At 39.5% G+C, this 27,871-nt stretch overlaps 1 protein-coding gene across 6 annotated transcripts in view; it reads left to right on the forward strand.

Moving 5' to 3' along the window:
- The window catches only part of AR (androgen receptor), a 184,727-nt gene that overhangs the window by 73,380 nt on the left and 83,476 nt on the right, over positions 1 to 27,871 (forward strand). For all 6 annotated transcript variants that reach the window (XR_008541895.1, XR_008541896.1, XR_002941296.2 and 3 more), the window contains 1 exon segment: positions 24,062 to 24,213. Coding sequence is in view for 3 of the 6 variants with exons in the window: in XM_054676212.2 (XP_054532187.1) it covers positions 24,062 to 24,213 (152 nt within the window). In the remaining 3 variants the exon portion in view is untranslated.

Raw genomic sequence — 27,871 nt, forward strand, 5'->3', positions numbered from 1 at the left:
ATGTGCTTGAAGTGCTCCACAAATATGGGTTTTATAAGATGAGAAAATAGAGTCAGGGAGAAAGGTGACTGATCCAAGGTCATGCAAAGAGTTAGTGTCAGAATTTATAATGGAATTTCAGGCTCCCAACTCCCACTCCAGTATACTAAGGCAGATTCCAGAGAAGAAACAATGGAGAGCAGGCACTGATGAGGGACAAAGAAAAGCAGGCTCCGTCTGGCTGCAACTTGTCTCTTCATGGCAAAAAGAAACTAGGAAAGTGCTATGCCAGAGACCACATGATAACTTTGCAGAATGGAAAGAGCTTGTTTACCACATTGAATACTTTATCTGTGTTTATCTAACGACAGTTCCACCAGCTCTTTACCAGTTGACTTTTGCCTAATTCAAAAATATACCAACTATGAAACATTTTCCTTCTCAGTTTTTATTCTAGATTACATTTTGTTCAACTTTATCTTAATGTGTAGTGTAGAAAGAGTAAGGTAAGAGTATAGCAAGTGGTTATTTTCCATTTCTACTGAGGACAGAGAAATAATCTAAGGGATTTGTATTAGAGATGAAGAAGTTCATGGCCAGGACATGAGAGATACCGTGATAGAATGGATATTGTGAAGTCTTTGGTAGTTTTTGAGGGGAAAAAAGAGAAGGTTTTCTTTGTCTGATATAGTTTAGCAACGTCTTAATTTAGGATTCAAAAGTTGTTCAGGGTCCATCTTGGCCTTCAAATTAAGATGCCCTTTGAGAGATAACGTTGTTGTTTTCAAACTCTGTTCTGTGACTTAAGAATGAGAGGAGAAGGAAGAAAAGAGGAGAAAATTTGAGGGAAAAGTGCCCAAGCAGCGTCAAGGCTAGACACTGGAAATTTATCAATGAAAGCCACATGGTGAATGGGAATCAGATATGTGCATCAATTATTTGTGTTCCAATCCATATAGAAGTACCGTATAATGCACCAAGCTAATAGGTGCTTTGAAAGAAGACCATACAAGTGGAGATGTGTTCCTATTCTATCTAGGGATAGAGTCAGGAAGGGCTTCATTGAATAAGTGGTAGCCTCTTGGGCTGAGACCTGAGTTATGAGATGATGTGGCAAAGGAGACAGATGGCTGGGGGCAAGGTGGGGTCATTGAAATTGGAGGCAGTAGCAATATAAGCAAAGCTACAGGGGCATGAAAAAGCAAGGTTAGATTAGTGAATTGCAACAGGGTGGTACTGCTGGAAGGTCACATGGAAAAGATTGTGAGGGTATTGAGATAAGAAGCTAGAAATAAGCTTTGAATGCCATCCTAGTACTTTGAATTTGCATGCTGCAAGCCAAGTGGTTTTCACTTGGTCATTTAATAAAATTACAGATTCTCAGGTCTCACCTGTAACTTCAGATTCAGAAGAGTCTGCTAACTGAAGGTGGAATCAGTGTTCCATATTGCTAATTAGCTCCTCAGAGGATTCTAATATATCAGTGAGTTATGACCACTGTTGTAAGCCATAGGTAGTTATTGAAAGCTGCTATGGAGAGGAGCCACAGAAGCAGATGTTTTAGATAGGATTCCTCTGGGGTCCTGTGTAATTTATGGACTGGAGAGGATCAGACAGGAAGCAGAAAGATTTGAATAAGACAGTTGCAGTTATTTTGGAGGCAAAGATTCTCTCTCTCTCTCTCTCTGTGTGTGTGTGTGTGTGTGTGTGTGTGTGTAATTGTAGGAACTATTTAGGCAGTAAAATTAACAGATATTAGTCACTGATTGACTGAGTGGATGGCAGTGATAGGTGGGGTGCGTTGAGGGAAGTGTATTACATTAAGTCCAGGATGACTCATGGTTTTCTAAGTTGAGTCATTGGGGATTGCCATCCAATGTGAGAAACTATATAGTCTTATCATAGTTGATCTTGGAGGTAGACTTGAATTAAAATCTTGAAGCCGTCAATTGCTGTATGTGGGTCTTGGGCAGAACACTTAAGGTTTCTGGACCTCAGTTATTTCTTCTGTAAAATGAGGAAAATAATGCATACCTCATGCATTTGTTGTAAAGACTAAATGAGGTTAAAGTATGTAGAGTGTAGTATAGTAACTGGGACATATAGTGGTCCAGTAAACGTCAGCTGTTATTATTGTGCTATATGTTGTGATGTGTACTGGAGTGAGATGGGGTAGGGGATTTTTTAGTCTCTGCCAATGACTCCTCTCCCCATGATCAAAATCAGAAAATCAGTCTCTTATGTGTTGAGGAGTGAGACACTTCTCCCAAGTGTTTAAGGCTAATACCTTGCCTTGTTTTGCCTTGGGCCAGACCTCACTACACATCTGTTTAAGAGATCAGGGTAAGCTCTGTTCTTGGTGAGTATCTCAATGGGGCTGTTTTTCTAGTTCTTGTAGTTTCTTTGGGCCAACATGAAATGTCTAACCTTGGCTTCTTGGTTGTGGATTCTTGTCAACATTTCACTGCTACCCAAGTTGTGTCTGCTCACATGATGCTATCTTCCTTCTTTTGGGTTTCTGAAGCCCTCAGACACTTGGCTGAACATTTTTCACATTTCTTAAGCTATATCATCTGTGTTTTCCCTGCCACAGACAAAGTCACAAAAGGACTTTAAGATAGGTTTTGGGTTTTTTTTCCCCAGGGTTTTTATACATTTTGGGTAAGGGCAGGTGGTAAATGCTGCTTTTCTGCCTTAACCAGTAGTGTCTGACAGAGGAGGTAGCATGATGATTGCAGAGCTCACTGGACTGAAAGTCAGATGCTTTACCCGCCTAGACTCTAGTACCAAGGGGAAGATGGAGTGGGATGGGGTAAATGGGGAGAAATTACCATTTATTTTGAGTGTGCCAGGCCTTTTCTCATGTATTGTCTAATGCATTTGTCACAATTCTCTTTGGGTTTGAAATGTGATTTTCTTCATTTTATAGATAAGGAAACTTATGGGAAGGGAGGTTAGGTTCATCTTGTGCCCAACTTTACATGGCTAGTGATCAATAATAGTGAGATTCAAACTCAGATTTCCCTGCCCCAAAGCCTTTGCTTTTTCCTCTTTTGACACTGTAACTAATGAGAAGATGTATTTAACTCTGAGTCTCATTTGCCTCAACTGTAAAACGGAGCTCTGTAACTCTTGCTCTGTATGACAGTAAATCTCCTCAGACCAGACTTATGATAGGGGATAAGGATATTTGTATCTTTGGGCCCCTAATGTATTGAAAGTGCCTCTAAGTGCCTGGCACATAGAAGGGCACTCAATAAATATTTACCACGTTTTCCAGAAAGAGGGTAGCTCCATAATGGGTGAGATACATTTTGGTGGCTACTGTAGTGTTTAATGCTTTTACCATCTGTTAAAATGATTTTGGAGTATAGCTAGATAACTGATGATGGTTGTTATATAGATTTTTTCATAGGTTGCCTGTTCCAAATTCTATGCCGTGGAAGAAGTTAAATATCCAGAATTTGACAGGAAATATTATTCTACAACAGATCCCTGGCATAAGAATGATAACACCTGTGTTCTAGTCTCAGACTTGCCTCTGAATAACTGTTTCTCCTGGTCAATTCTCTGTCTCTATCTAGGCTTGGAATTTCCCCCGAATGATGAAGGAGTTGGACTAGTTTAGTGGGGTTCAGCCTCGAGTGGCCATTAAAATTATTTGGGGATCTTTGAAAAAAATTAGATGCCCAGATTTTTGTCATTGTTGTTGTTGTTGTTTTTGTTTGTTTGTTTTTTAATTATACTTTAAGTTCTGGGATACATGTGCAGAACATGCAGGTTTGTTACATAGGTATACACGTGCCATGGTGGTTTGCTGCACCCATCAACCCGTCATCTACATTAGGTATTTCTCCTAATGCTATCCCTCCCTAGTCCCCTAACCCCAGACAGGCCCTGGTGTGTGATGTTCCCCTCCCTGTGTCTATGTGCTCTCATTGTTCAGCTCCCCCTTATGAGTGAGAACGTGCGGTGTTTGGTTTTCTGTTCCTGTGTTAGTTTGCTGAGAATGATGGTTTCCAGTTTCATCCATGTTCTTTCAAAGGACATGAACCCATCCTTTTTTATGGTGGCCTGATATTCCATGGTGTATTGAACTGCTCACTCCAGTTCAATTAAATCAGAATACAGAATGTTGAGAGGAGCATCAGTATTTTAAGAAGGCCCCCTAGTGAAGTTCAATGTGCAGCCAAGGGTGAGAAACACTGGACTAGATGATTGATAAGGGCCATCCATCTTTGATAGTCAACAAGAGACAATGCTATAGAGTATGGTGGACAGAGCATGGGCTTTAGAGTTAGCCAGGTATGCATTCAGACCCTGGCTCTGTTACTTACTAGTTGTGTGATCTTGAAGAAATCAAGATGGAGATACACTATGTACCTGGCAGTAATAGTTGTGGGGATTAAGCACCTTCACCAGAGCTTAGGACATAATAAGCCCCCAGTAAATAGCTTCTTTAGTATCAGAAGTTCAGATGGAAGATGTGAGAAAAATATTGGTTCAGTAAGATTTAACAGGTAAATTAAAATCAAGTATTTGAAAAAATTTTCCTGTTTCTTTAGCAATGAATTCCAGAAACATAATGTGGAAATAGCTCTCAGTCCTTAGATTTGATGACATTGCAGAAAGAAATCTGGCTAGTCGTCCCATGGCTGATTGGCTATGATGGCTAGAAAGCCATTGGAAAAAAAAAAATGGCTCACAGAAGACAGCAGATGTGGCTTGGGAAATGCAAGGACATGACTGTAATAAGGATTTGTCTATCCAGCCCCATTTATGAGAGTGATTCCAGGAGAAAAGGACAGATTTGTATTGTCAGTGGGATACGCTGTTAAAAAACACTTTTGCTACTACCACTCCAGCTGTCTTGGCATGTTTGTTGGTGATGTAAGCTACAGAAAATGGAAATCACCAATAGGGCTATAGCAACCTGATGCATAGTGACGAGTAATTGTTCTATTCATGGTTATGTGTTGTACAGAGCACTTGCTGCATGTCTGGTTTGAGACTTGAGTATGCATTAGGGCCATGGACACCCCCATCTTATCTTTAAGTATATTTCAAAGTAAATATTTGATGAATATGTAAAATATTTAGTTTGGTCAGTCATAGGGCTGAGAACATGGTGGCAGTTACCTCCTAGTATCTGCAAGCAAAAAAAGTTTTTTCTTCCTATAGCAATTGCCATCTCAGCCACTTTTGCAGCATTTCTTTTTGCTACACTTTGCATTAACCATTTGTGCACTTGTCTTAGCCTCAAACAGGCCATGAAAGCTCCTTGAGGATAGGGCTATGTCTTTTTCATCTTTATATATGCATCATTTAGCAGAGCTGTCCCTTTATAATGTACTAATTACTGAATGAAGGGATGCATAGATGAATAAACGAATGAAAAGTAGGAGTGACCTGTCTTCTCTCTTTCTTCATGATGGGGACTAGTGTGTGTATATAAGGGGATAATTTTTGTGTCACATAAAATATAACCTTACTTAGAAGGCAAGACTTCCAGAATGGTGGAATGAGAACCACCCCCCCGCCCCCATAAATCCGCCCTTTCATGAAAGCAGTGAAAACGCTAGCAAACGTTGTGAAAATTAACTTTTCCAGAACTCTGGAAAGGAAACAGAGGCTTCCAACAATCTGAGAAGAATGTATTCAAGAAAAACTTCGGTAAGTTCTCTGATCACAGTGGAAATAATAAACAATTAGTAATAGAAGGATAGTTGGGAAATTCACCATTTGTGGGATATAAACAGTGGATCAAAGAAGAAATCATAAGGGAAATGAGAAAATACTTTGAGATTAATGAAAATGAAAATACATTGTTCCAAAACTTACAGGATACAGCCAAGCTAAAGCAGTACTTAAAGGGAAATTTGTAACTGCGAAGGCCTATATCAACAAAGACAAATGATCTCAAATCAAGAACCTAACCTTCCACCTTAGACTAGGAAAGGAACAGCAAACTACAAAGAAAGCAGGAAGAAAGACTAATAAAGACTAAAAGGGAAATAAATGAAATATAGAGTAGAAAAACACTAGAATCAATGAAATTAGACATTGATTCTTTGAAGAGATCAACAAAATTGAAAAAAACTTTAGTCAGATTGAATAAGAAAAAAAGAGAGAAAATTCAAATTATCAAAATGAGCAATGAAAATGGGGCCATCACTACCTACCTTAAAAAGAATTTTCAAAGGATTAAAAGAAAATGCCATTGCATTAGTTCATTCTCACACAACTATAAAAAAGCTACCTGAGATGGGGTAGTTTATGAAGAAAAGTGCTTTAATTGACTCACAGTTCCACAGTCTGTACAGCAGGCATGGATCATGAGGCCTTAGGAAATTTACATCAGGTGAAAGGCTAAGGGGCATGGAAGACATATCTTCACACGGCAGCAGGAGAGAGAGCAAAGAGGGAAGTGCCACACACTTTTAAACCATCAGCTCTCATGACAACTCACTCACTATCATGAGAACAGCAAGGGGAAAATCTGCCCTCATGATCCAATTACTTCCTACCAGGTCCCTTCCCCAACACTGGAAATTACAATTCAACGTGAGATTTGGATGGTGTGACACAGAGCAAAACCATATCAACCATACTGTATGCCAAAAAATTAGATGACCTAGATGAAATGGACAAATACTCAGAAAAACACAAACTATCTAAAGTGACCAGTGAAGAAACAGAAAATCTGAGTAGTCCTGTAACAAGTCCTGTAACAAAACTGGATTAGTAATTAAGAAACTTCCCACAAAGAAAAGCCCAGGTTCAGATGTCTTCACTGGTGAATACTATCAAATATTTAAGGAAGATTTAATCCTTCACAAATTATTTCAAAAATTGGAAGAGGCTGGAACCCTTTCCAACTAATTCTGCAAAGTCAGCATTACCCTGATGCCAAAACCAAAGGTATGACACAAAAATAAAACTGCAGGCTAATATCACATTTGAATATAGATAACTTTCTAAAAATCTCAACAAAATGCTAGCAAACAGAATTCAGCAACAAATAAAAAGGGTTATAAAGGGTGACCAAGTAGGATTTATCTCTGGGATGTAAATTAACATTCAAAAACCTAAGAATAGGGGGAAACTTTCTTAACTTTGTAATGGACATCTCTGAAAAACACACAGCTAACATCATACTAAATAGGGAAAGATTGAAATTTTTCCTTGTAAGATCAGGAACAAGACAAGGATGACTGTTCTCACCATTTCAATTTACCATTGTATTGTAGATTCAAGTCAAGGCAATTAGGCAAAAAAAAAAAAAAAAAAAAAAAAAGAGGTAAAAGGCACCCATATTGGAAAGGAAGAGGTGAAAATATCTATATTCACAGATGACATGATCTTATACAAAGAAAACCTTAAGGAATCCATGATAAACTATTAAAACGAGTAAACGAGTTCAGCAAGGTTTCAGAATACAAGATTAATGTGCAAAAATCAATTGTATTTCTGTACACTAGCAATGAGCAATCTGAAAATGAAATTAAGAAAACAGTTCACTCACAATATCATCAAAATACCAGAATACTTAAAAATAAATTTAACAAAAGAAGCGTAAGACTTGTATGCTGCAAACCACAAAAACACTGTGGAAAGTAATTAAAAATCTAAATAAATAGAAAAACATCCCTTGTTCATGTACTAGAGGACTCAATATTGTCAAGATGGAAATACTCCCCAAAGATTGAAGGAAATCCCTATCAAAATACTGCCTGTTTTCTTAGCAGAAAATGAAAATCTGACCCTAAAATTAATATTTAAATACATGGAACCTAGGATAACCAAAATAATATTGAGAAAGAAAAACAAAGTCGGCGTACCCATGCTTCCTGATTCCAAACCTTATTACAAAGCAGTGGTAATCAAGAGTGTATGGTATTGGCATAAGGACAAACAGATCAATAAATGGAATACTATTGAGAATCCAAAAGTTAACTCTTACATTTAAGACCAATTGACTTTCAAAAGTGTTGCTAAGACATTTCAATGAGGAAAGAATAGTCTTTTCAATAAATTGTACTGGAAAAATTGGATATCCACATGAAAATAAAAGATTTTGGACCACTTCAAACCTGCAAAAAAAATAAAATGATCTCATGGTGTATCATGGATCTAAATGCTATAGAGCTAAGATGATAAATCTCAGAAGAAAATATCAAAGTAAATCTTTATGACCTTGAAGTAGGCAATGGTTTTTTGTCTATAACACCAAAAGCACAAGCAATAAGAGAAAAAAAAATTTTTTTAAAAAAACCCTTGATTATTTTATTAAAATTTTGTTGTGGGTACAAAGTAGGTGTGTATATTTATGGGGTATATGAGATATTTTGATACAGGCATACAATGTTCAATGATCATATTAGGATAAATGAAGTATCCAGTACCTCAAGCATTTATCATTTGTGTTACAAACAATCCAATTATACTCTTTTAGTTATTTTTAAATATACAATACATTATTATTGTAGTCATTCCCTTGTGCTATCAAATACTATATGTTATTCATTCTATCTAACTATATTATTGTACCCATTAACCATCCCCACTCCCCTGCCTCCCAGCTACACTTCGTAGCATCTGGTAACCATGATTTCCTCTTATCTCCATGAGTTCAGTAGTTTCAGCTCATGGAGATAGACAGAACTAATTTTATTAGCTCCCACAAATTAGCTCCCATGTCAGAACATGGAAAGTTTGTCTTTCTGTGCCAGGTTTATTTCACATAACATAGTGAACTCTAGTTCCAACCATGTTGGTACAAATGACAGGCTCTCTCTTTTTTTTTTTTTTTTTTTTTTGAGACGGAGTCTGGCTGACTCCCAGGCTGGACTGCAGTGGCGCAATCTCAGCTCACTGCAAGCTCCGCCTCCCAGGTTCACGCCATTCTCCTGCCTCAGCCTCCTGAGTAGCTGGGACTACAGGCGCGCGCCACCACGCCCGGCTAATTTTTTATATATATATATATTTTTTTTTTTTATTATACTTTAAGTTTTAGGGTACATGTGCACAATGTGCAGGTTAGTTACATATGTATACATGTGCCATGCTGGTGCGCTGCACCCACTAACTCGTCATCTAGCATTAGGTATATCTCCCAATGCTATCCTCCCCCTTCCCCCACCCCACAACAGTCCCCAGAGTGTGATGTTCCCCTTCCTCTGTCCATGTGTTCTCATTGTTCGATTCCCACCTATGAGTGAGAACATGCGGTGTTTGGTTTTTTGTTCTTGCGATAGTTTACTGAGAATGATGATTTCCAATTTCATCCATGTCCCTACAAAGGACATGAACTCATCCTTTTTTATGGCTGCATAGTATTCCATGGTGTATATGTGCCACATTTTCTTAATCCAGTCTATCATTGTTGGACATTTGGGTTGGTTCCAAGTCTTTGCTATTGTGAATAATGCCGCAATGAACACACGTGTGCATGTGTCTTTATAGCAGCATGATTTATAGTCCTTTGGGTATATACCCAGTAATGGGATGGCTGGTTCAAATGGTATTTCTAGTTCTAGATCCCTGAGGAATCACCACACTGACTTCCACAATGGTTGAACTAGTTTACAGTCCCACCAACAGTGTAAAAGTGTTCCTATTTCTCCACATCCTCTCCAGCACCTGTTGTTTCCTGACTTTTTAATGATTTCCATTCTAACTGGCGTGAGATGATATCTCATTGTGGTTTTGATTTGCATTTCTCTGATGGCCAGTGATGGTGAGCATTTTTTCATGTGTTTTTTGGGTGCATAAATGTCTTCTTTTTAGAAGTGTCTGTTCATATCCTTCGCCCACTTTTTGATGGGGTCGTTTGTTTTTTTCTTGTAAATTTGTTTGAGTTCATTGTAGAATCTGGATATTAGCCCTTTGTCAGATGAGTACGTTGCGAAAATTTTCTCTCATTTTGTAGGTTGCCTGTTCAATCTTATGGTAGTTTCTTTTGCTGTGCAGAAGCTCTTTAGTTGAATTAGATCCCATTTGTCAATTTTGGCTTTTGGTGTTTTAGACATGCTTTTGGTGTTTTAGACATGAAGTCCTTGCCCATGCCTATGTCCTGAATGGTAATGCCTAGGTTTTCTTCTAGGGTTTTTATGGTTTTAGGTCTAACGTTTAAGTCTTTAATCCATCTCGAATTGATTTTTGTATAAAGTGTAAGGAAGGGATCCAGTTTCAGCTTTCTACGTATGCCTAGCCAGTTTTCCCAGCACCATTTATTAAATAGGGAATCCTTTCCCCATTGCTTGTTTTTCTCAGGTTTGTCAAAGATCAGATAGGTGTAGATATGCAGCATTATTTCTGAGGGCTCAGTTCTGTTTCATTGATCTATATCTCTGTTTTGGTACCAGTACCATGCTGTTTTGGTTACTGTAGCCTTGTAGTACAGTTAGAAGTCAGGGAGTGTGATGCCTCCAGCTTTGTTCTTTTGGCTTAGGATTGACTTGGCAATGCGGGCTCTTTTTTGGTTCCAGATGAACTTTAAAGTAGTTTTTTCCAATTCTGTGAAGAAAGTCATCAGTAGCTTGATGAGGATGGCATTGAATCTATAAATTACCTTGGGCAGTATGGCCATTTTCACGATATTGATTCTTCCTACCCATGAGCATGGAATGTTCTTCCATTTGTTTGTATCCTCTTTTATTTCCTTGAGCAGTGGTTTCTAGTTCTCCTTGAAGAGGTCCTTCACATCCCTTGTAAGTTGGATTCCTAGGTATTTTATTCTCTTTGAAGCAATAGTGAATGGGAGTTCACTCATGATTTGGCTCTCTGTTTGTCTGTTATTGTTGTATAAGAAAGCTTGTGATTTTTGTACATTGATTTTGTATCCTGAGACTTTGCTGAAGTTTCTTATCAGCTTAAGGAGATTTTGGGCTGAGACAATGGGGTTTTCTAGATATACAGTCATGTCATCTGCAAACAGGGACAATTTGACTTCCTCTTTTCCTAACTGAATACCCTTTATTTCCTTCTCCTGCCTAATTGCCCTGGCCAGAACTTCCAACACTATGTTGAATAGGAGTGGTGAGAGAGGGCATCCCTGTCTTGTGCCAGTTTTCAAAGAGAATGCTTCCAGTTTTTTACCATTCAGTATGTTATTGGCTGTGGATTTGTCATAGATAGCTCTTATTATTTTAAAATACGGCCCATCAATACCTAATTTATTGACAGTTTTTAGCATGAAGCGTTATTGAATTTTGTCAAAGGCTTTTTCTGCATCTATTGAGATAATCATGTGGTTTTTGTCTTTGGCTCTGTTTATATGCTGGATTACATTTATTGATTTGCGTATATTGAACCAGCCTTGCATCCCAGGGATGAAGCCCACTTGATCATGGTGGATAAGCTTTTTGATGTGCTGCTGGATTCGGTTTGCCAGTATTTTATTGAGGATTTTTGCATCAGTGTTCATCAAGCATATTGGTCTAAAATTCTCTTTTTTGGTTGTGTCTCTGCCCATCTTTGGTATCAGGATGATGCTGGCCTCATAAAATGAGTTAGGGAGGATTCCCTCTTTTTCTATTGATTGGAATAGTTTCAGAAGGAATGGTACCAGTTCCTCCTTGTACCTCTGATAGAATTCAGCTGTGAATCCATCTGGTCCTGGACTCTTTTTCGTTGGTAAGCTATTGATTATTGCCACAATTTCAGATCCTGTTATTGGTCTATTCAGAGATTCAACTTCTTCCTGGTTTAGTCCTGGGAGAATGTATGTGTCGATGAATTTATCCATTTCTTCTAGATTTTCTAGTTTATTTGCATAGAGGTGTTTGTAGTATTCTCTGATGGTAGTTTGTATTTCTGTGGGATTTGTGGTGATATCCCCTTTATCATTTTTTATTGTGTCTATTTGATTCTTCTCTCTTTTTTTCTTTATTAGTCTTGTTAGCGGTCTATCAATTTTGTTGATCCTTTCAAAAAACCACTTCCTGGATTCATTAATTTTTTGAAGGGTTTTTTGTGTTTCTATTTCCTTCAGTTCTGCTCTGATTTTAGTTATTTCTTGCCTTCTGCTAGCTTTTGAATGTGTTTTCTCTTGCTTTTCTAGTTCTTTTAATTGTGATGTTAAGGTGTCAATTTTGAATCTTTCCTGCTTTCTCTTGTGGGCATTTAGTGCTATAAATTTCCCTCTACACACTGCTTTGAATGTGTCCCAGAGATTCTGGTATGTTGTGTCTTTGTTCTCGTTGGTTTCAAAGAACATCTTTATTTCTGCCTTCATTTCATTATGTACCCAGTAGTCATTCAGGATCAGGTTGTTCAGTTTCCATGTAGTTGAGCGGTTTTGAGTGAGATTCTTAATACTGAGTTCTAGTTTGATTGCACGGTGGTCTGAGAGATAGTTTGTTATAATTTCTGTTCTTTTACATTTGCTGAGGAGAGCTTTACTTCCAACTATGTGGTCAATTTTGGAATAGGTGTGGTGTGGTGCTGAAAAAAATGTATATTCTGTTGATTTGGGGTAGAGAGTTCTGTAGATGTCTATTAGGTCCACTTGATGCAGAGCTGAGTTCAATTCCTGGGTATCCTTGTTAACTTTCTGTCTCGTCGATCTGTCTAATGTTGACAGTGGGGTGTTAAAGTCTCCCATTATTAATGTGTGAGAGTCTCTTTGTAGGTCACTAAGGACTTGCTTTATGAATCTGGGTGCTCCTGTATTGGGTGCATATATATTTAGGATACTTAGCTCTTCTTGTTGAATTGATCCCTTTACCATTATGTAATGGCCTTCTTTGTCTCTTTTGGTCTTTGTTGGTTTAAAATCTGTTTTATTAGAGACTAGAATTGTAACCCCTGCCTTTTTTTGTTTTCCATTTGCTTGGTAGATCTTCCTCCATCCTTTTATTTTGAGCCTATGTGTGTCTCTGCGTATGAGATGGGTTTCCTGAATACAGCACACTGATGGGTCTTGACTGTTTATCCAATTTGCCAGTCTGTGTCTTTTAATTGGAGCATTTAGTCCATTCACATTTAAAGTTAATATTGTTATGTGTGAATTTGATCCTGTCATTATGATTTTAGCTGGTTATTTTGCTCGTTAGTTGATGCAGTTTCTTCCTAGTCTCGATGGTCTTTACATTTTGGCATGATTTTGCAGGGGCTGGTACTGGTCATTCCTTTCCATGTTTAGTGCTTCCTTCAGGAGCTCTTTTAGGGCAGGCCTGGTCGTGACAAAATCTCTCGGCATTTGCTTGTCTGTAAAGGATTTTATTTCTCCTTCACTTATGAAGCTTAGTTTGGCTGGATATGAAATTCTGGGTTGAAAATTCTTTTCTTTACAAATGTTGAATATTGGCCCCTACTCTCTTCTGGCTTGTAGAGTTTCTGCCGAGAGATCTGCTGTTAGTCTGATGGGCTTCCCTTTGAGGGTAACCCGACCTTTCTCTCTGGCTGCCCTTAACATTTTTTCCTTCATTTCAACTTTTGTGAATCTGACAATTATGTGTCTTGGAGTTGCTCTTCTCAAGGAGTATCTTTGTGGCATTCTGTGTATTTCCTGAATCTGAATGTTGGCCTGCCTTGCTAGACTGGGGAGGTTCTCCTGGATAATATCCTGCAGAGTGTTTTCCAACTTGGTTCCATTCTCCCCGTCACTTTCAGGTACACCAATCAGACATAGATTTGGTCTTTTCCCATAGTCCCATATTTCTTGGAGGCTTTACTCGTTTCTTTTTATTCTTTTTCCTCTAAAGTTCCCTTCTCGCTTCATTTCATTCATTTCATCTTCCATCGCTGATACCCTTTCTTCCAGTTGATTGCATTGGCTCCTCAGGTTTCTGCATTCTTCACGTAGTTCTCGAGCCTTAGTTTTCAGCTCCATCAGCTCCTTTAAGCACTTCTCTGTATTGGTTATTCTAGTTATACATTCTTCTAAATTTTTTTCAAAGTTTTCAACTTCTTTGCCTTTGGTTTGAATGTCCTCCCATAGCTTGTAGTAATTTGATCATCTGAAGCCTTCTTCTCTCATCTCATCGAAGTCATTCTCTGTCCAGCTTTGTTCCGTTGCTGGTGAGGAACTGCGTTCCTTTGTAGGAGGAGAGGCGCTCTGCTTTTTAGAGTTTCCAGTTTTTCTGCTCTGTTTCTCCCCATCTTTGTGGTTTTATCTACTTTTGGTCTTTGATGATAGTGATGTACAGATGGGTTTTTGGTGTGGATGTCCTTTCTGTTTTTTAGTTTTCCTTCTAACAGACAGGACCCTCAGCTGCAGGTCTGTCGGAGTACCCGGCCGTGTGAGGTGTCAGTCTGCCCCTGCTGGGGGGTGCCTCCCAGTTAGGGGTCAGGGGTCAGGGACCCACTTGTGGAGGCAGTCTGCCCATTCTCAGATCTCCAGCTGCGTGCTGGGAGAACCACTGCTCTCTTCAAAGCTGTCCGACAGGGACATTTAAGTCTGCAGAGGTTACTGCTGTCTTTTTGTTTGTCTGTGCCCTGCCCCCAGATGTGGAGCCTATAGAGGCAGGCAGGCCTCCTTGAGCTGTGGTGGGCTCCACCCAGTTCGAGCTTCCCAGCTGCTTTGTTTACCTAAGCAAGCCTGGGCAATGGCAGGTGCCCCTCCCCGAGCCTCGCTGCCACTTTGCAGTTTGATCTCAGACTGCTGTGCTAGCAGTCAGTGAGACTCCGTGGGCGTAGGACCCTCTGAGCCATGTGCGGGATATAATCTCCTGGTGCGCCGTTTTTTAAGCCCGTCAGAAAAGCGCAGTATTCGGCTGGGAGTGACCCGATTTTCCAGGTGCCATCTGTCACCCCTTTCTTTTACTAGGAATGGGAACTCCCTGACCCCTTGCGCTTCCCGAGTGAGGCAATGCCTCGCCCTGCTTCGGCTCACACACGGTGTGCTGCACCCACTGACCTGCGCCCACTGTCTGGCACTCCCTAGTGAGATGAACCCGCTACCTCAGATGGAAATGCAGAAATCACCCGTCTTCTGCTTCGCTCATGCTGGGAGCTGTAGACCGGAGCTGTTCCTATTCGGCCATCTTGGCTCCAGAAAAAAAATTGTTAAATTGGACTTCATCAAATTTGAAATTTTTGTGCTGCGAATGATATCATCAAGAAAGTGAAAATCTCACCCACAGAATGAGAGAAAGTATTTGCAAATCATATATCTGATAAGGGTATTGAATTTAGAATATATAAAGAACTCTCGCAACTCAATATAAAAAGACAACCCAATTTTAAAATGGGCAAAGTATTTGAATAGAAATTTCTTGATAGAAGATATACAAATTTAAAAATGCTCAACATCATTAGTCATTAGGGAAATGCAGATCAAAACCAAATTGAGATACCGGTTTACACCTATTAAGATGGCTATAGAATAAAAGAACAAATAACAAGTATTGGCTTTAATGTGGAGGAGCCAGAACCCTTATATATTGCTGGTAAAATGTAAAGTCATGCAGCCCTTTGAAATACAGTCTGCAAGTCTTTAAAAAATTACTATTTGTTATTTGGTTTTTCTTCACTTTTAATTTAGGTTCAGAGGTACATATGCAGGTTTGCTATATAGCTAAATTGTGTGTCACAGGAGTTTAGTGTACACATTATTTCATCACCCAGGTAATAAGCATGGTACCCAATAGGTAGTTTTTCTATCCTCACCCTCCTCCTACCCTCCACCATCAAGTAGGCCCTGGTGCCTCTTGTTCTTTTCTTTGTGTTCATATGTACTCAATATTTAGCTTCCACTTATCAGTGAGAACATGTGGTATTTGGTTTTCTGTTCCTGCTTTAGTTTGCTTAGGATACTGGCCTCCAGATTCATCCACGTTGCTGCAAAGGACATGATCTCATTCTTTTTGCATAGTATACTATGGTGTACATGTATCAAAAATGTTACTGTTTGACCTAGTAATTCTATTCCAAGGTAAATACTCAAGAGAAATGAAAACATGTCCACACAAATACTTGTACACAAATGTTCATTGCAGCATTATTTATAATAGCCAAAGAGTGGACGATAAATGTCTTCCAAATGTGGGCTCCAAATGTCCACCAACTGATAAATGGAAAAACAAAATGTGGTATATCCATGCCATGGTTTATCTGTCAATAATAAGAAATGAAGTACTCATACATGCTCCAACATGGATGAACCTTGAAAACATTATGCTAGGTGAGAAAAGCAACTCACAGAAGACCACACTGTATGACTTTATTTGTATTAAATGTCCATAAAAGAAAAATATTTAGAGATAGAAAGGAAATTAGTTTTTCCAGGGTCTGGGAGGAGACAGTATGAGGAGTGGCTGCTAATGGGTACAGGATTTCTTTTTGGAGTGATATAATTGCTCTAAAATTAGTTTGCGGTAATAGATGTGAATATGCTAAAATGGGTGAATTTTATAGTATGTGAAATATAACTCAGTAAGCCCATTAAAAACAACCTAATTAAATTAAAACCAAGCTATAACAGAAATATTATATGGCTTTGGCAGTTTAGAATAGTGGGAAAATATGGAGTAAGGGCGGGGAAATAGTCCCAAGTATAATTCTGGTTTTGTCACTACTAGTGTATGGACTTGGACAAGTCATTTGCTTTCTCTAAGTATCAGTTTGCATATATGCAAAATAGAGGTAATGATACCTACCTCAGTGGTACCTTTTCAAAACCTTGTTCTTCCTCATCTCTCCTCTACCACTTTCTCATAATATTATTACAGTAATAACCATTTATTAAGCACTGTGTCCGCAGTGGTGTGGGGCTGCTTTACCTCCACAACTTCACTGAATCCTCACTGCAGTCTTGTGGGATCTTTATTTCTTTGCCCATTTTACATGTAAAGAAATTGAAGTCAAATGAGTTGTTCAAGGTCCTTCTGTTAGCAAGTGGCAGAGATGGACATGAAAACTAGATCTTCTACCTACGTGTTTTTCCACTTCAACTAAAGAATTTATTAAAGGGAATTGAAAAGCTATGAACTAAATTTGGGTAATACTTTTAATAGTAAACATTGCTGCCCTCGTGAATGAACACACACTAAATTTCAAATCTCACAGTGGCAGGGAATAAAGATGCTACCTATCTTAAGCCATTACTTCACCAACTTCTCCACCAAAATATTCCTTGTAACCACAAATAAGTAAGCACAATAGATCTATAAGGAGAGAATAATTGTGAACTCTGATTTTATCTTAAAAAGTCATGTAGGGATGTCATGTTCCACAATGTGATTAATAAAATATATTTTGTTACTAAACACAAGGAAAAATATTATGTTCCATAAAGATGTTTGGTGGTTGCCTCAACCTCTTTTAGTTTGAAAAGTAGGTATGTATGAGAAAGATATGTGTTTACATGTCTACCCTTGCCCTCTCTCTGTCTCTTCCCCTCTCTCTCCCTCCCTCCCCAACCCCTATGCCCTACACCCCCCCAACCCCCACATGTATTTACCTTTCTCTAAAAGCTCTGCATAGCCAAGAAAAATGCTCTTTTTTATTTTTAGGATATTAGATATTTCATTTTCTTATGGTAAGACAAAAGATTAAGGCAACCAAGACTTACAATATGCCTACCATGTGGCAGGCACAGAGGCAAGGGCTTTTACATGTGTTATTTAATGTAATTGTAATTCTCACAAAAGCCGTCTAGAGTTGAAAATATTTCCAACTCTAAGTGAGGCAAATGGAGCACAGAGAGCCTTAATTATTTCACCCAAAGTTCAGTGGTAGAGGCAGGATTCCAACCCAGGTCTGGTGGGCTCCAAATCCTTGTTGGGTTGCCATTCCTCTTGCTAACAAATAAAACTGGTCTGTGACTTTTGCATTTCACGCCGCTTCCACAGTCACTGGTGGGACTTACTTAAGTTAATCAGATTCTTCAAAGTATCCCCAAGTCCTCCTTTGAAAAGAAAGTTGGGGGGCAGGAGGAGGAGCAGAGGAGAGGAGATAAAAAGGAAAGGAGTCAGGGGGAGAGAGAGAGAGAGAGAGAGAGAGAGACCTGGTGATCTCAGCTGGGTGCCAAGGTTTCCTAAGCCCAAGTTCCCCATGGTTGAGCCTGTATTGTCAGGCCAACAGCTTCTAGTAATCCACTTTTATTTAATTAATAGTGAAACTGTTGAAGAATTGCAAGTGGTGTTCTGGTTCAGAAACCCATTAACTCGTCATTTAGCATTAGGTATATCTCCTAATGCTATCCCTCCCCCCTCCCCCCACCCCACAACAGTCCCCAGTGTGTGATGTTCCCCTTCCCGTGTCCATGTGTTCTCAATGTTCAGTTCCCACCTATGAGTGAGAACATATGGTGTTTGGTTTTTTGTCCTTGCCATAGTTTGCTGAGGATGATGGTTTCCAGCTTCATCCATGTCCCTACAAAGGACATGAACTCATCCTTTTTTATGGCTGCATAGTATTCCACGGTGTATATGTGCCACATTTTCTTAATCCAGTCTATCATTGTTGGACATTTGGGTTGGTTCCAAGTCTTTGCTATTGTGAATAGTGCCGCAATAAACATACGTGTGCATGACAACACCATATTGTTAACTGTAGGCACAATGTTGTACAGCAGACGTCTAGAACTTTTTCTTCAGGCTTAACTGAAACTTTATAGCCATTGAACAGCAACACTCCATTTCCGTTTCTTAAAGGTCCTTTACAAAATGAGCTTTCTGCGTGTTTCCATTTTGTTTATCTGATAACTTTTTTTTCTTTTTTTATTATACTTTAAGTTCTGGGGTACATGTGCAGAATGTACAGGTTTGTTACATAGGTACACACATGCCAGGGTGGTTGGCTGCACCTGTCAACCTGTCATCTACATTAGATATTTCTCCTAATGCTATCCCCTCCCTTGCCCCTCACCCCTCACTGGCCCCAGTGTGTGATGTTCCCTAGCCTGTGTCCAAGTGTTCTCATTGTTCAACTCCCACTTTTGAGTGAGAACATGCAGTGTTTGATTTTCTTTTCTTGTGTTAGTTTGCTGAGAATGATGGTTTCCAGCTTCATCCATGTCCCTGCAAAGGACATGAACTCTTCCTTTTATATGGCTGCACAGTATTCCATGGTGTATATGTGCCACAATTTATTTATCCAGTCTATCATTGATGGGCATTTCAGTTGTTCCAAGTCTTTGCTATTGTGAATAGTGCCACAGTAGACATAAGTGTGCATGTGTCTTTATGGTAGAATGATTTATAATCCTTTGTTTATATACCCAGTAATAGGAATGCTTGGTCAAATGGTATTTCTAGTTCTAGATCCTTGAGGAATTGCCACACTGTCTTCCACAATGGTTGAACTAATTTACATTCCCACCAACAATGTAAAAGCGTTCCTATTTCTTCACATCCTCTCCAGCACCTGTTGTTTCCTGACTTTTTAATGATCACGATTCTAACTGGCGTGAGATGGTATTTCATTGTGGTTTTGATTTGCATTTCTCTAATGACCAGTGATGATGAGCTTTTTTTCATGTTTGTTGGCTGCATAAATGTCTTCTTTTGAGAAGTGCCTGTTCATTTCCTTCACCCACTTTTTGATGGGGTTGTTTGTCTTTTTCTTGTTAATTTGTTTAAGTTCATTGCACATTCTGGATATTAATTAACCTTTCATCAGATGGATAGACTGCAGAAATTTTCTCCCATTCTGTAGGTTGCTTGTTCACTCTGATGATCGTTTCTTTTGCTGTGCAGAAGCTCTTGAGTTTAATTAGATCACATTTGTCAATCTTGGCTCTTGTTGCCATTGCTTTTGGTGTTTTAGTCATGTAGTCTTTGCCCATGCTTATGTCCTGAATGGTATTGCCTAGGTTTTCTTCTAGGGTTTTTATGGTTTTAGGTCTTACGTGACTCATCTTGATTTAATTTTTGTGTAAGGTGTAAGGAAGGGGTCCAGTTTCAGTTTTCTGCATATGGCTAGCTAGTTTTCCCAACACCATTTATTAAATAGGGAATCCTTTCCCCATTGCTTGTCTTTGTCAGGTTTGTCAAAGATCAGATGGTTGTAGATGTGTGGTATTATTTCTGAGACCTCTGTTCTGTTCCATTGGTCTATATATCTGTTTTGGTACCAGTACCGTGCTATTTTGGTTACTGTAGCCTTGTAGTATAGTTTGAAGTCAGGTAGCATGATGCCTCCAGCTTTGTGCTTTTTGCTTAGAATTGCCTTGGCTATGCAGGCTCTTTATTGGTTCCATATGAAATTTAAAGTAGTTTTTTTATAATTCTGCGAAGAAAGTCATTGGTAGCTTGATGGGGTTAGCATTGAATCTGTAAAACACTTTGGGCAGTTTGGCCATTTTCATGATAATGATTCTTCCTATCCATGAGCATGGAATGGTTTTCCATTTATTTTTGTCTTCTCTTATTTCCTTGAGCAGTGGTTTGTAATTCTCCTTGAAGAGGTCCTTCACATCCGTTGTAAGTTGTATTCCTACATATTTTATTCTGTTTGTAGCAATTGTGAATGGGAGTTCACTCATGATTTGGCTCTCTGTTTGTCTGTTATTGGTGTATAGGAATGCTTGTGATTTTCGCACACTGATTTTGTATCCTGAGACTTTGCTGAAGTTGCTTGTCAGCTTAAGGTGATTTTGGGCTGAGAGAATGGGGTTTTCTGAATATACATTCATGTCATCTGCAAACAGAGACAATTTGACTTCCTGTTTTCCTATTTGAATATCCTTTATTGCTTTCTCTTTCCTGATTGCCCTGGCCAGAATTTCCAATACTATGTTGAATAGGGGTGGTGAGAGACGGCATCCTTGTCTTGTTCTGGTTTTCAAAGGGAGTGCTTCCAGTTTTTGACCATTCATTATGATATTGGGTGTGGGTTTGTCATAAATAGCTCTTATTATTTTGAGATATATTCCATCAATACCTAGTTTATTGAGAGTTTGAGCATGAAGCAGTGTTGTATTTTGTCGAAGGCCTTTTCTGCATCTATTGAGATAATCATATGGTTTTGTCATTGGTTCTGTTGATGTGATGGATTATGTTTATTGATTTGTGTATGTTGAACCAGCCTTGCATCCCAGGGATGAAGCAGACTTGATCGTGGTGGATAAGCTTTTTGATGTGCTGCTGGATTGGGTTTGCCAGTATTTTTTTATTGAGGATTTTTGCACTGATGTTCATCAGGGTTATTGGCCTGATGTTTTCTTTTTTTGTTGTGTCTCTGCCAGGTTTTGGTATCAGGATGATGCTGGCCCATAAAATGAGTTAGGGAGGATTCCTTCTTTTTCTGTTGTTTGGAATAGTTTCGGAAGGAATGGTACCAGCTCCTCTTTGTACATCTGGTAGAATTCATCTGTGAATCATTCTGGTTCTGGACTTTTTTTGGTTGGTAGGCTATTAATTACTGCCTCAATTTCAGAACTTGTTATTGTTCTATTCAGGTATTCGACTTCCTGCTTTAGGCTTGGGAGGGTATATGCGTTCAGGAATTTATCTATTTCTTCTAGATTTTCTATTTTATTTGCCCCAGAGGTGTTTATAGTATTCTTTGATGGTAATTTGTATTTCTGTGGGATCCGTGGTGATATCCCCTTTATCATTTTTTATTGCATCTGTGATTCTTCTCTCTTCTTCTTTAGTAGTCTGGCTAGTGGTCTATCTACAAAATAGACTGTTTATCTGATATTTATTTTGTAATTATCTAATAATAACCATCATTATCATCATCAGCATTATCATTATCATCTCCTTTACCCATACATACATTTGTGTCTTTCAAATAATAATCCCATCTTTGAAGTGCATCCTCATCTTTAGCAGTCTGCACTCTGCTTTCTTATATCATTTATTATCTTATTTTATAATTATTTATTTCCAGTCCTTCTTCTCTAACAGATAGTAGTTTCTTAGGGCCAAGGAAATATCTCGATCACCACTATATCCCCAGCACCTACCCCTGTGCCTGGTCCATAGGGCCAGATGCTAAGAGTTGAGTTGAACCATTGTACCTATCTTAACCTTCATTAGGACAACATGGTTTGTCAGTGGTTAAGAATCTACACTTTGGAGTCAGACTCACCCAGGATGGAATCCTGGCATTGCCACTTATTATTAATAGATGCGTGATCTTGAACAAGTTTACTTAATTGTTCTGAGCATCAGTTTCCTCTTCTGCAATATAGGGATGATACACAGCTACCTGGTAGGTTGTTGGGAAAATTAAATGGGATGATATGTATGAAATGGCCTGGCATATAGAGTGCCTAAATACATGTTCTTCTGATTCTATTTGGACTGTTTGTGTTAGTAACAGAAGTCAAAAAGGTGGAGAAAGGAGAAAGGTACTTGTGAAAATTTTCTATTTCTTCTCCATGTTTCATTCAGGACCGAGGAAGGGGGCACAGTTTTTACCCAAGGAAATGACATTTTTAGCCAAAAGAAATGATCTTAGCATTTAGCTGAATTATATATTGGAAGTAAGCTCCTTCCATGTGGAACTTATGGCCTTGCTAGCCTTGGTTTGTTGGAAGTGCTCTTGCTGGCTTTCTAGTTAGGGCAGGGAAAGGAAGGCTTGTGGGGAATGAAGATAGGCCATGATATCAAGCCACTGGGTTTGCATATCAGTAGAATTTTTGATTGCTTTCTGTTGTACTTGGGACTTGAATAAAGGCTGATATTTGTGTCTTGCTGGTAAAGTGCTTGTAAAGTGAGTGAAAGTTTTCTTTGCTCTTGTCCTGACATAGCTGTTCACTTGGGGTTGAGGGGAGGATAACCTTTCATGTTTTTTTTTTTCATTCTGATGACTGTGCTGAACATTCAAACCAAAAGGCCATTTGGTGGAAAGTAAAGGTGAGTGGTGAGAAGACAATAGGGTAATGGAAACTGTGTTGGACTTGTAATCAAATTGTCCTGCACTTCCCCTCTCCAAGTCTTAACGTTTTTCATCTGTACAATGGATATTAAAATGAGAAAATAAGCTTGTCTTCACAGAGTTTTCGTTAGGTGTTGACACAACAAACAGGCTCCCATTAGGGCTCATTTTCCTTCATTCCTTAGTAAGGAAGAAGTGCTTATAAAATATAGCAGTTGTGCTCTTGTGAATGATAGCATGGGCAGTTGTCATCTCCCTGAAGCAGATGTAACCCAGAATGTCATTTGAGTTTTGTTTAATGCTTAGGCATAAGACATAGGAATGACAAAAGCTGACCTTTGGGTAGTGAGAACAATGTTCCATTTTGTTCAAACTTGAATTTTTTACTATAGGAGACTGAGAATTAACCTTCCATGAAGGTTTTAGGATTGGCTTTCTGGCCCTTCTCCTTCATATCCACCTGAAAGAGCTTGGGCACAGATGTTCTTGGAGAAAGGCAGTTAGACAAGGTGACTTCTGAAGCTCCAGTGGCCAAGTATTTTGATGGTAGCCTAAAAGATGTCCAGAATCATTGTACATCATTTTTTCAACAGAAGCTTCAGGCATAGGGATTATGCTTGGTACTTTACGTTGTGGAATGGAATCTGGCGGATGTCCATGTGATCTAGAGAAACACCTAAGGAAAGTGAAGAAATGAGGGCAAAAAAAAGAACAAGACTTTTATGATAATACTAATCACGATCCTTGTGTATTTATTCCAATGGCATTTTATCCATTATCTGATTTATATTACCACTCACAGCAGCAGCTCAATAGGATGGGAGATATTATCTCTATTTTATAGATGAGATTTGAGGCTCACGAAGCTAAAGCAAGGAACATCAAATCACTTTGATATTTGGTCTGGTTTTGTTATAGGTCTCCCTTTGGATGAGGTAAAGTTACAAAGCTGGGTTCATATCATTTAATTAGTCTGAAAATGTTGCCTGGACACCACCTTCAGTTAGATATCTTAACCTCAGGTTTCCTGCCTTCATTGCTCCCGCATATAGACATAGACTATGAGATTGGCTAATCCCACAGAACTTCCCTAATCCCTTGGCAAGATCCAAAAAGGCTCAGTCACACCCTACAGCCATCATCTTTAGGAGAAGTCTCAGAAAATTCAGCTTCACACTAACTCACTTGAGCAATGAATAATAGTCATTTATGCCTGCAGGTTAATGCTGAAGACCTCAGACTTCACTTGCCTATTTCTGCCATTCAGTGACATGTGTTGCATTGGTTTTTTGTGTCTTTCCAGTTTGGAGACTGCCAGGGACCATGTTTTGCCCATTGACTATTACTTTCCACCCCAGAAGACCTGCCTGATCTGTGGAGATGAAGCTTCTGGGTGTCACTATGGAGCTCTCACATGTGGAAGCTGCAAGGTCTTCTTCAAAAGAGCCGCTGAAGGTAAAGGGTCTTGCACATGCACTTCTCTTTCCCTTTCTCCTTTACCTTCCAGAGAGAGACACTAACCTTTCAGGGCCCAGGATTTTATCATCTCAGAAATAGAGTCATTGGCAAGGCCCTATCAAATAACTTAGGAGCCTAAGGAAGCAAATTTTTGTACTTGCTAGTTCCCTGGTTTCAGCAGCCTTGTTTGTACAGGCAATGTAGGCAGTGAAGGTGGTCCCAGCTGGGGCTTGGGGCTCAGTGGGTCCTAGAAATGAAAGAAAAATTAATGATTTGAAAAGATTTAATTTCCTCCCTTCTTGTTTTCTACTCTGCTGGCTAGTAAAGGAAAAATTTGTCCTTATTAGAGAGGTTAGAAGTGGAGAAACCCCAACTGAGTCCCCAGCCTGTTCCTTGGGATGAATATGAGACTGTTCCTTAGCAAAGGCTTCCTGGCCTCGGCCCCAGAAAGGGAGTGTTCTCACTCTTCAGCAGACTATCAGTCTCTGCACCTGCTCCCTCCTGTTGTGGCCTCCTTGGGACCTGTCTTTGCATTAATAGTTCCTAGGTAGGTAAGAACTCAGAGTGAAGAAACACATTTATTCTCCTCTCCAGAGACCTGATCTCAAAGCCTGTCCATTAGTCCCTAACCTTAATCTAAGGTAGCATCTTATATCTGGCTAAATTGGCTCAAGCCCTAGCTCCTTAGTTTTATTTAGCTTAGAACAACTCATGTCTGCTCAACCTCTAGAGGCGCTCAGCCCACATTCTGCAGTAGAAACTCCCATTTTCAGGCCTCTTATATACGGTAATGTCTCCTTCTTCTAACCACCCAGGGCTTAAGCTTCCTGCTTATCCACTTCTCCCTGTATTGAGGGCTTTCTTCTCAAAGAGACATTGATGAGGAGCCCCTAGAGAGAGATGCTGTGCTCTGGGACCAGACCCCTTGTTAAACACCAGTATTCACCTCTGCCCCAACTTTCCCCAAAGAGGTACTTCCTGCCAAGGCCTTTCTCTTTCCTCTCACTGGCTGGAAGTGTTGAGTTCCACTTCAGAACCAGAACAGAGAACCTTTCTTTCTATAAGAGCTATAAACCTTGAGAACAGTCTTAAAAGATAGGTATGTAGGCCACACCATTCACCACGGATGTACTGATAGTCATCAGAATATGGAAGAAGCACCAGAGAGTTTGAAGCATCTAGAGAAAAGGTAGAAAGAGAATGCCCTTTAACTGACCTCCTCAGTGATAGCCAATCACAATGATGAGTGTTGATTCATCATTTTGGCTAGGTGGCAGAAATATCTATAAAACAGAAGCTGCCATGTTGTTTTCTTCCAGTCCTCAGGGCCTACAAGAAGGCAGCTATCATTTGGTATTACTGAAAACATGCCCCATGTTCAGCTCATACCCCCAAATTACCCATTGCTACTGTTTATGCTGGGCTAATATGAAGCCCAGGGCCCTAATGTCTAGGTCTAGGCAGTAAGGCCTAGAGCAGTGCCTAAAGAGCCTGAGAGCAGTGCCTTTCTTTCTTCAGAGTACTCATGAAAGGATGGCTGTCAGAAAAGGAAATGAAGAGGGGTTCCAGAGACTTCAGACCACCCCAACTTCCCCAGTGAGACCCTGGCACCTCCCCATACCCTCTCACCCAGCAGGCCCTGTCTATAGAGCAGAGAATGAAACAGAGCACTCATCTAGAGGTAGTGTGTCAGCAAGCCCAGGCACTGCACCACAGTAATAGCAGCCATATCAGATGGGAAAGGAGTTCAAGTGAACAAACAAGCAAATTCAATAGTCAGATAGATTAGATTATACTTGATGCTTCCTCTGAGTTTTACAAATATGGGTCACTAAATTGTTATTTTCAGAAAACAGGGGAAATGCTCAATCACATTGTGAAAGGGAAGATTTTGCTGTCATATCATACATCCCACATGGGAGCTTTCTGCAGAAGTTAGAGCTGAAGGAGGGAGGCAGGCAGAAGGGCAGCTGGCAGGGCTGCCTGGGAGGAGCTCTGCAATGAGGTGGATCCTGTGCCATTTGAGAACAGGGAAGAAAAGAAATGAGGTTTTGGGGAGGGAATCACCCAACTCACAGAACACACAGAAATCCAGCAAGGTTTCAAAACGCTGTACACCTTAGAGTCTGTTAAGTTAGGGAAACTCTGTGAGCTCATAGGGCCAAATGCACTTGCCTGCTTGAAATATGAAAAATCAGCAATGGATTCCTTGAAAAACAATGAAAAGGGAACCTTCTGAGCCCCTTGGTTATTTTGAAATATGGACCATAGATTTCAGTCCTGAGCCCTTTGAAGGTAGGAGAAGGTGGTTTAGAAAACACACACACACACACACCAGAATGAAGCAAAAAAAAAATTACTGGTGTTTTCTTTCTCCTCCCATCTGTAAAGCTGTTGGATTGATTTTACTGCCATCATTATCCCTGTTTGAAGGCAGGGGGCTGTCTTATTACCCAAAGAGGACATTTATTGATTTGGTTTTCTTTTTCCATTTTTACAATGCATCTTTATCGCCCATATGGCCTTTCTGGAGGTGGTTCTCAGTCTGGCTTGTTGAAACATCAAATTATACCTGTCTTAGAGAAAATAGAAACAAAAATCTTTCTCTTCCTTACTTGCTTGTTGTAGTCAGTTAACTCGGACTGAGTATTCAGAGTCTTGATTATCACTTAATTCATAGTTTCAGAAATCTCTGGAATGGGCATAGGTACAGGACTTAAAAGCCTGGCATCTCAGACAGAAATATATTTTTAGCTTTGGTGGTTTATAACACATGGGACTTTTAGGCTGTCATTGGTGCAGGGCTCAGCACAGAGTCAGTTGTAATCTGGACAGGTTTTGTTGTTGAGGAAGAGTGGGAAGAGGGAGTCCTACATTTTCTCCTTGTCAGTAATGTTGGAGAATTGGGGTGAGGGTGAGGCTGGGCAGGGAGGGTCTGCATAGAAAAAAGGGTGTGGTGAGAAAAAATAATGCTACTAAGCCATGAGGGTAAAATGACCAAATTCTGGTTGAGAGAAACTTGGTCAAAGTGTGTATGGGGAGAGAAAGTTGGTCAAAGTCTGTGTCTGAGTGCTTGGTGGGATGAACTCTGGGTTAGAAACAGGCATGGAGGGAAATAGTTGGTTTATGGAGTGGGTAGGATGAGTGGGGTGGTGAAAGGGAAGGCATTTTGGATGCTAAGAGACCAGGAAGTCAAAGCAAGGCAATACACATAAACAGAGGTAAGGGCTCAGAGAGGTTTTAGTTGTATAGACTTGGATAAGAAATTTTCCCTTTTGGACCTCAGTTTTCCTTGTTTGTAAAACAACGGACTTGAACTAGATATTTTAAAATGTGCTTCCAGCTTAGACATTTTGTGACCGTTCTACAAATTACAAACATAATCATCATCATTTCAGCAAACTCACATGTATTTATACCTGCATAAGTTTTTGGTCTTGCTTTCCTAGAAGGTGACTAATCCCAGATCCTAATCAATTAAAGAAGCAATCTTCAGATGGGGATAGAGCCAGCTGAGAGAGTGTACTATGGATGGAGTGAGTTAAAACTCAGGACTCAGATTTTCTCCTTGTGATCATTGCTGGGTAACTTCCTTTCTTTTCTATTTTCTCATCTGGAAAATCAGGATATGAATCCCCATCTCTACCTCATTATG

The sequence above is a fragment of the Pan troglodytes genome, chromosome X, assembly GCF_028858775.2.
Source record: "Pan troglodytes isolate AG18354 chromosome X, NHGRI_mPanTro3-v2.0_pri, whole genome shotgun sequence".
Lineage (NCBI taxonomy): Eukaryota > Metazoa > Chordata > Mammalia > Primates > Hominidae > Pan > Pan troglodytes.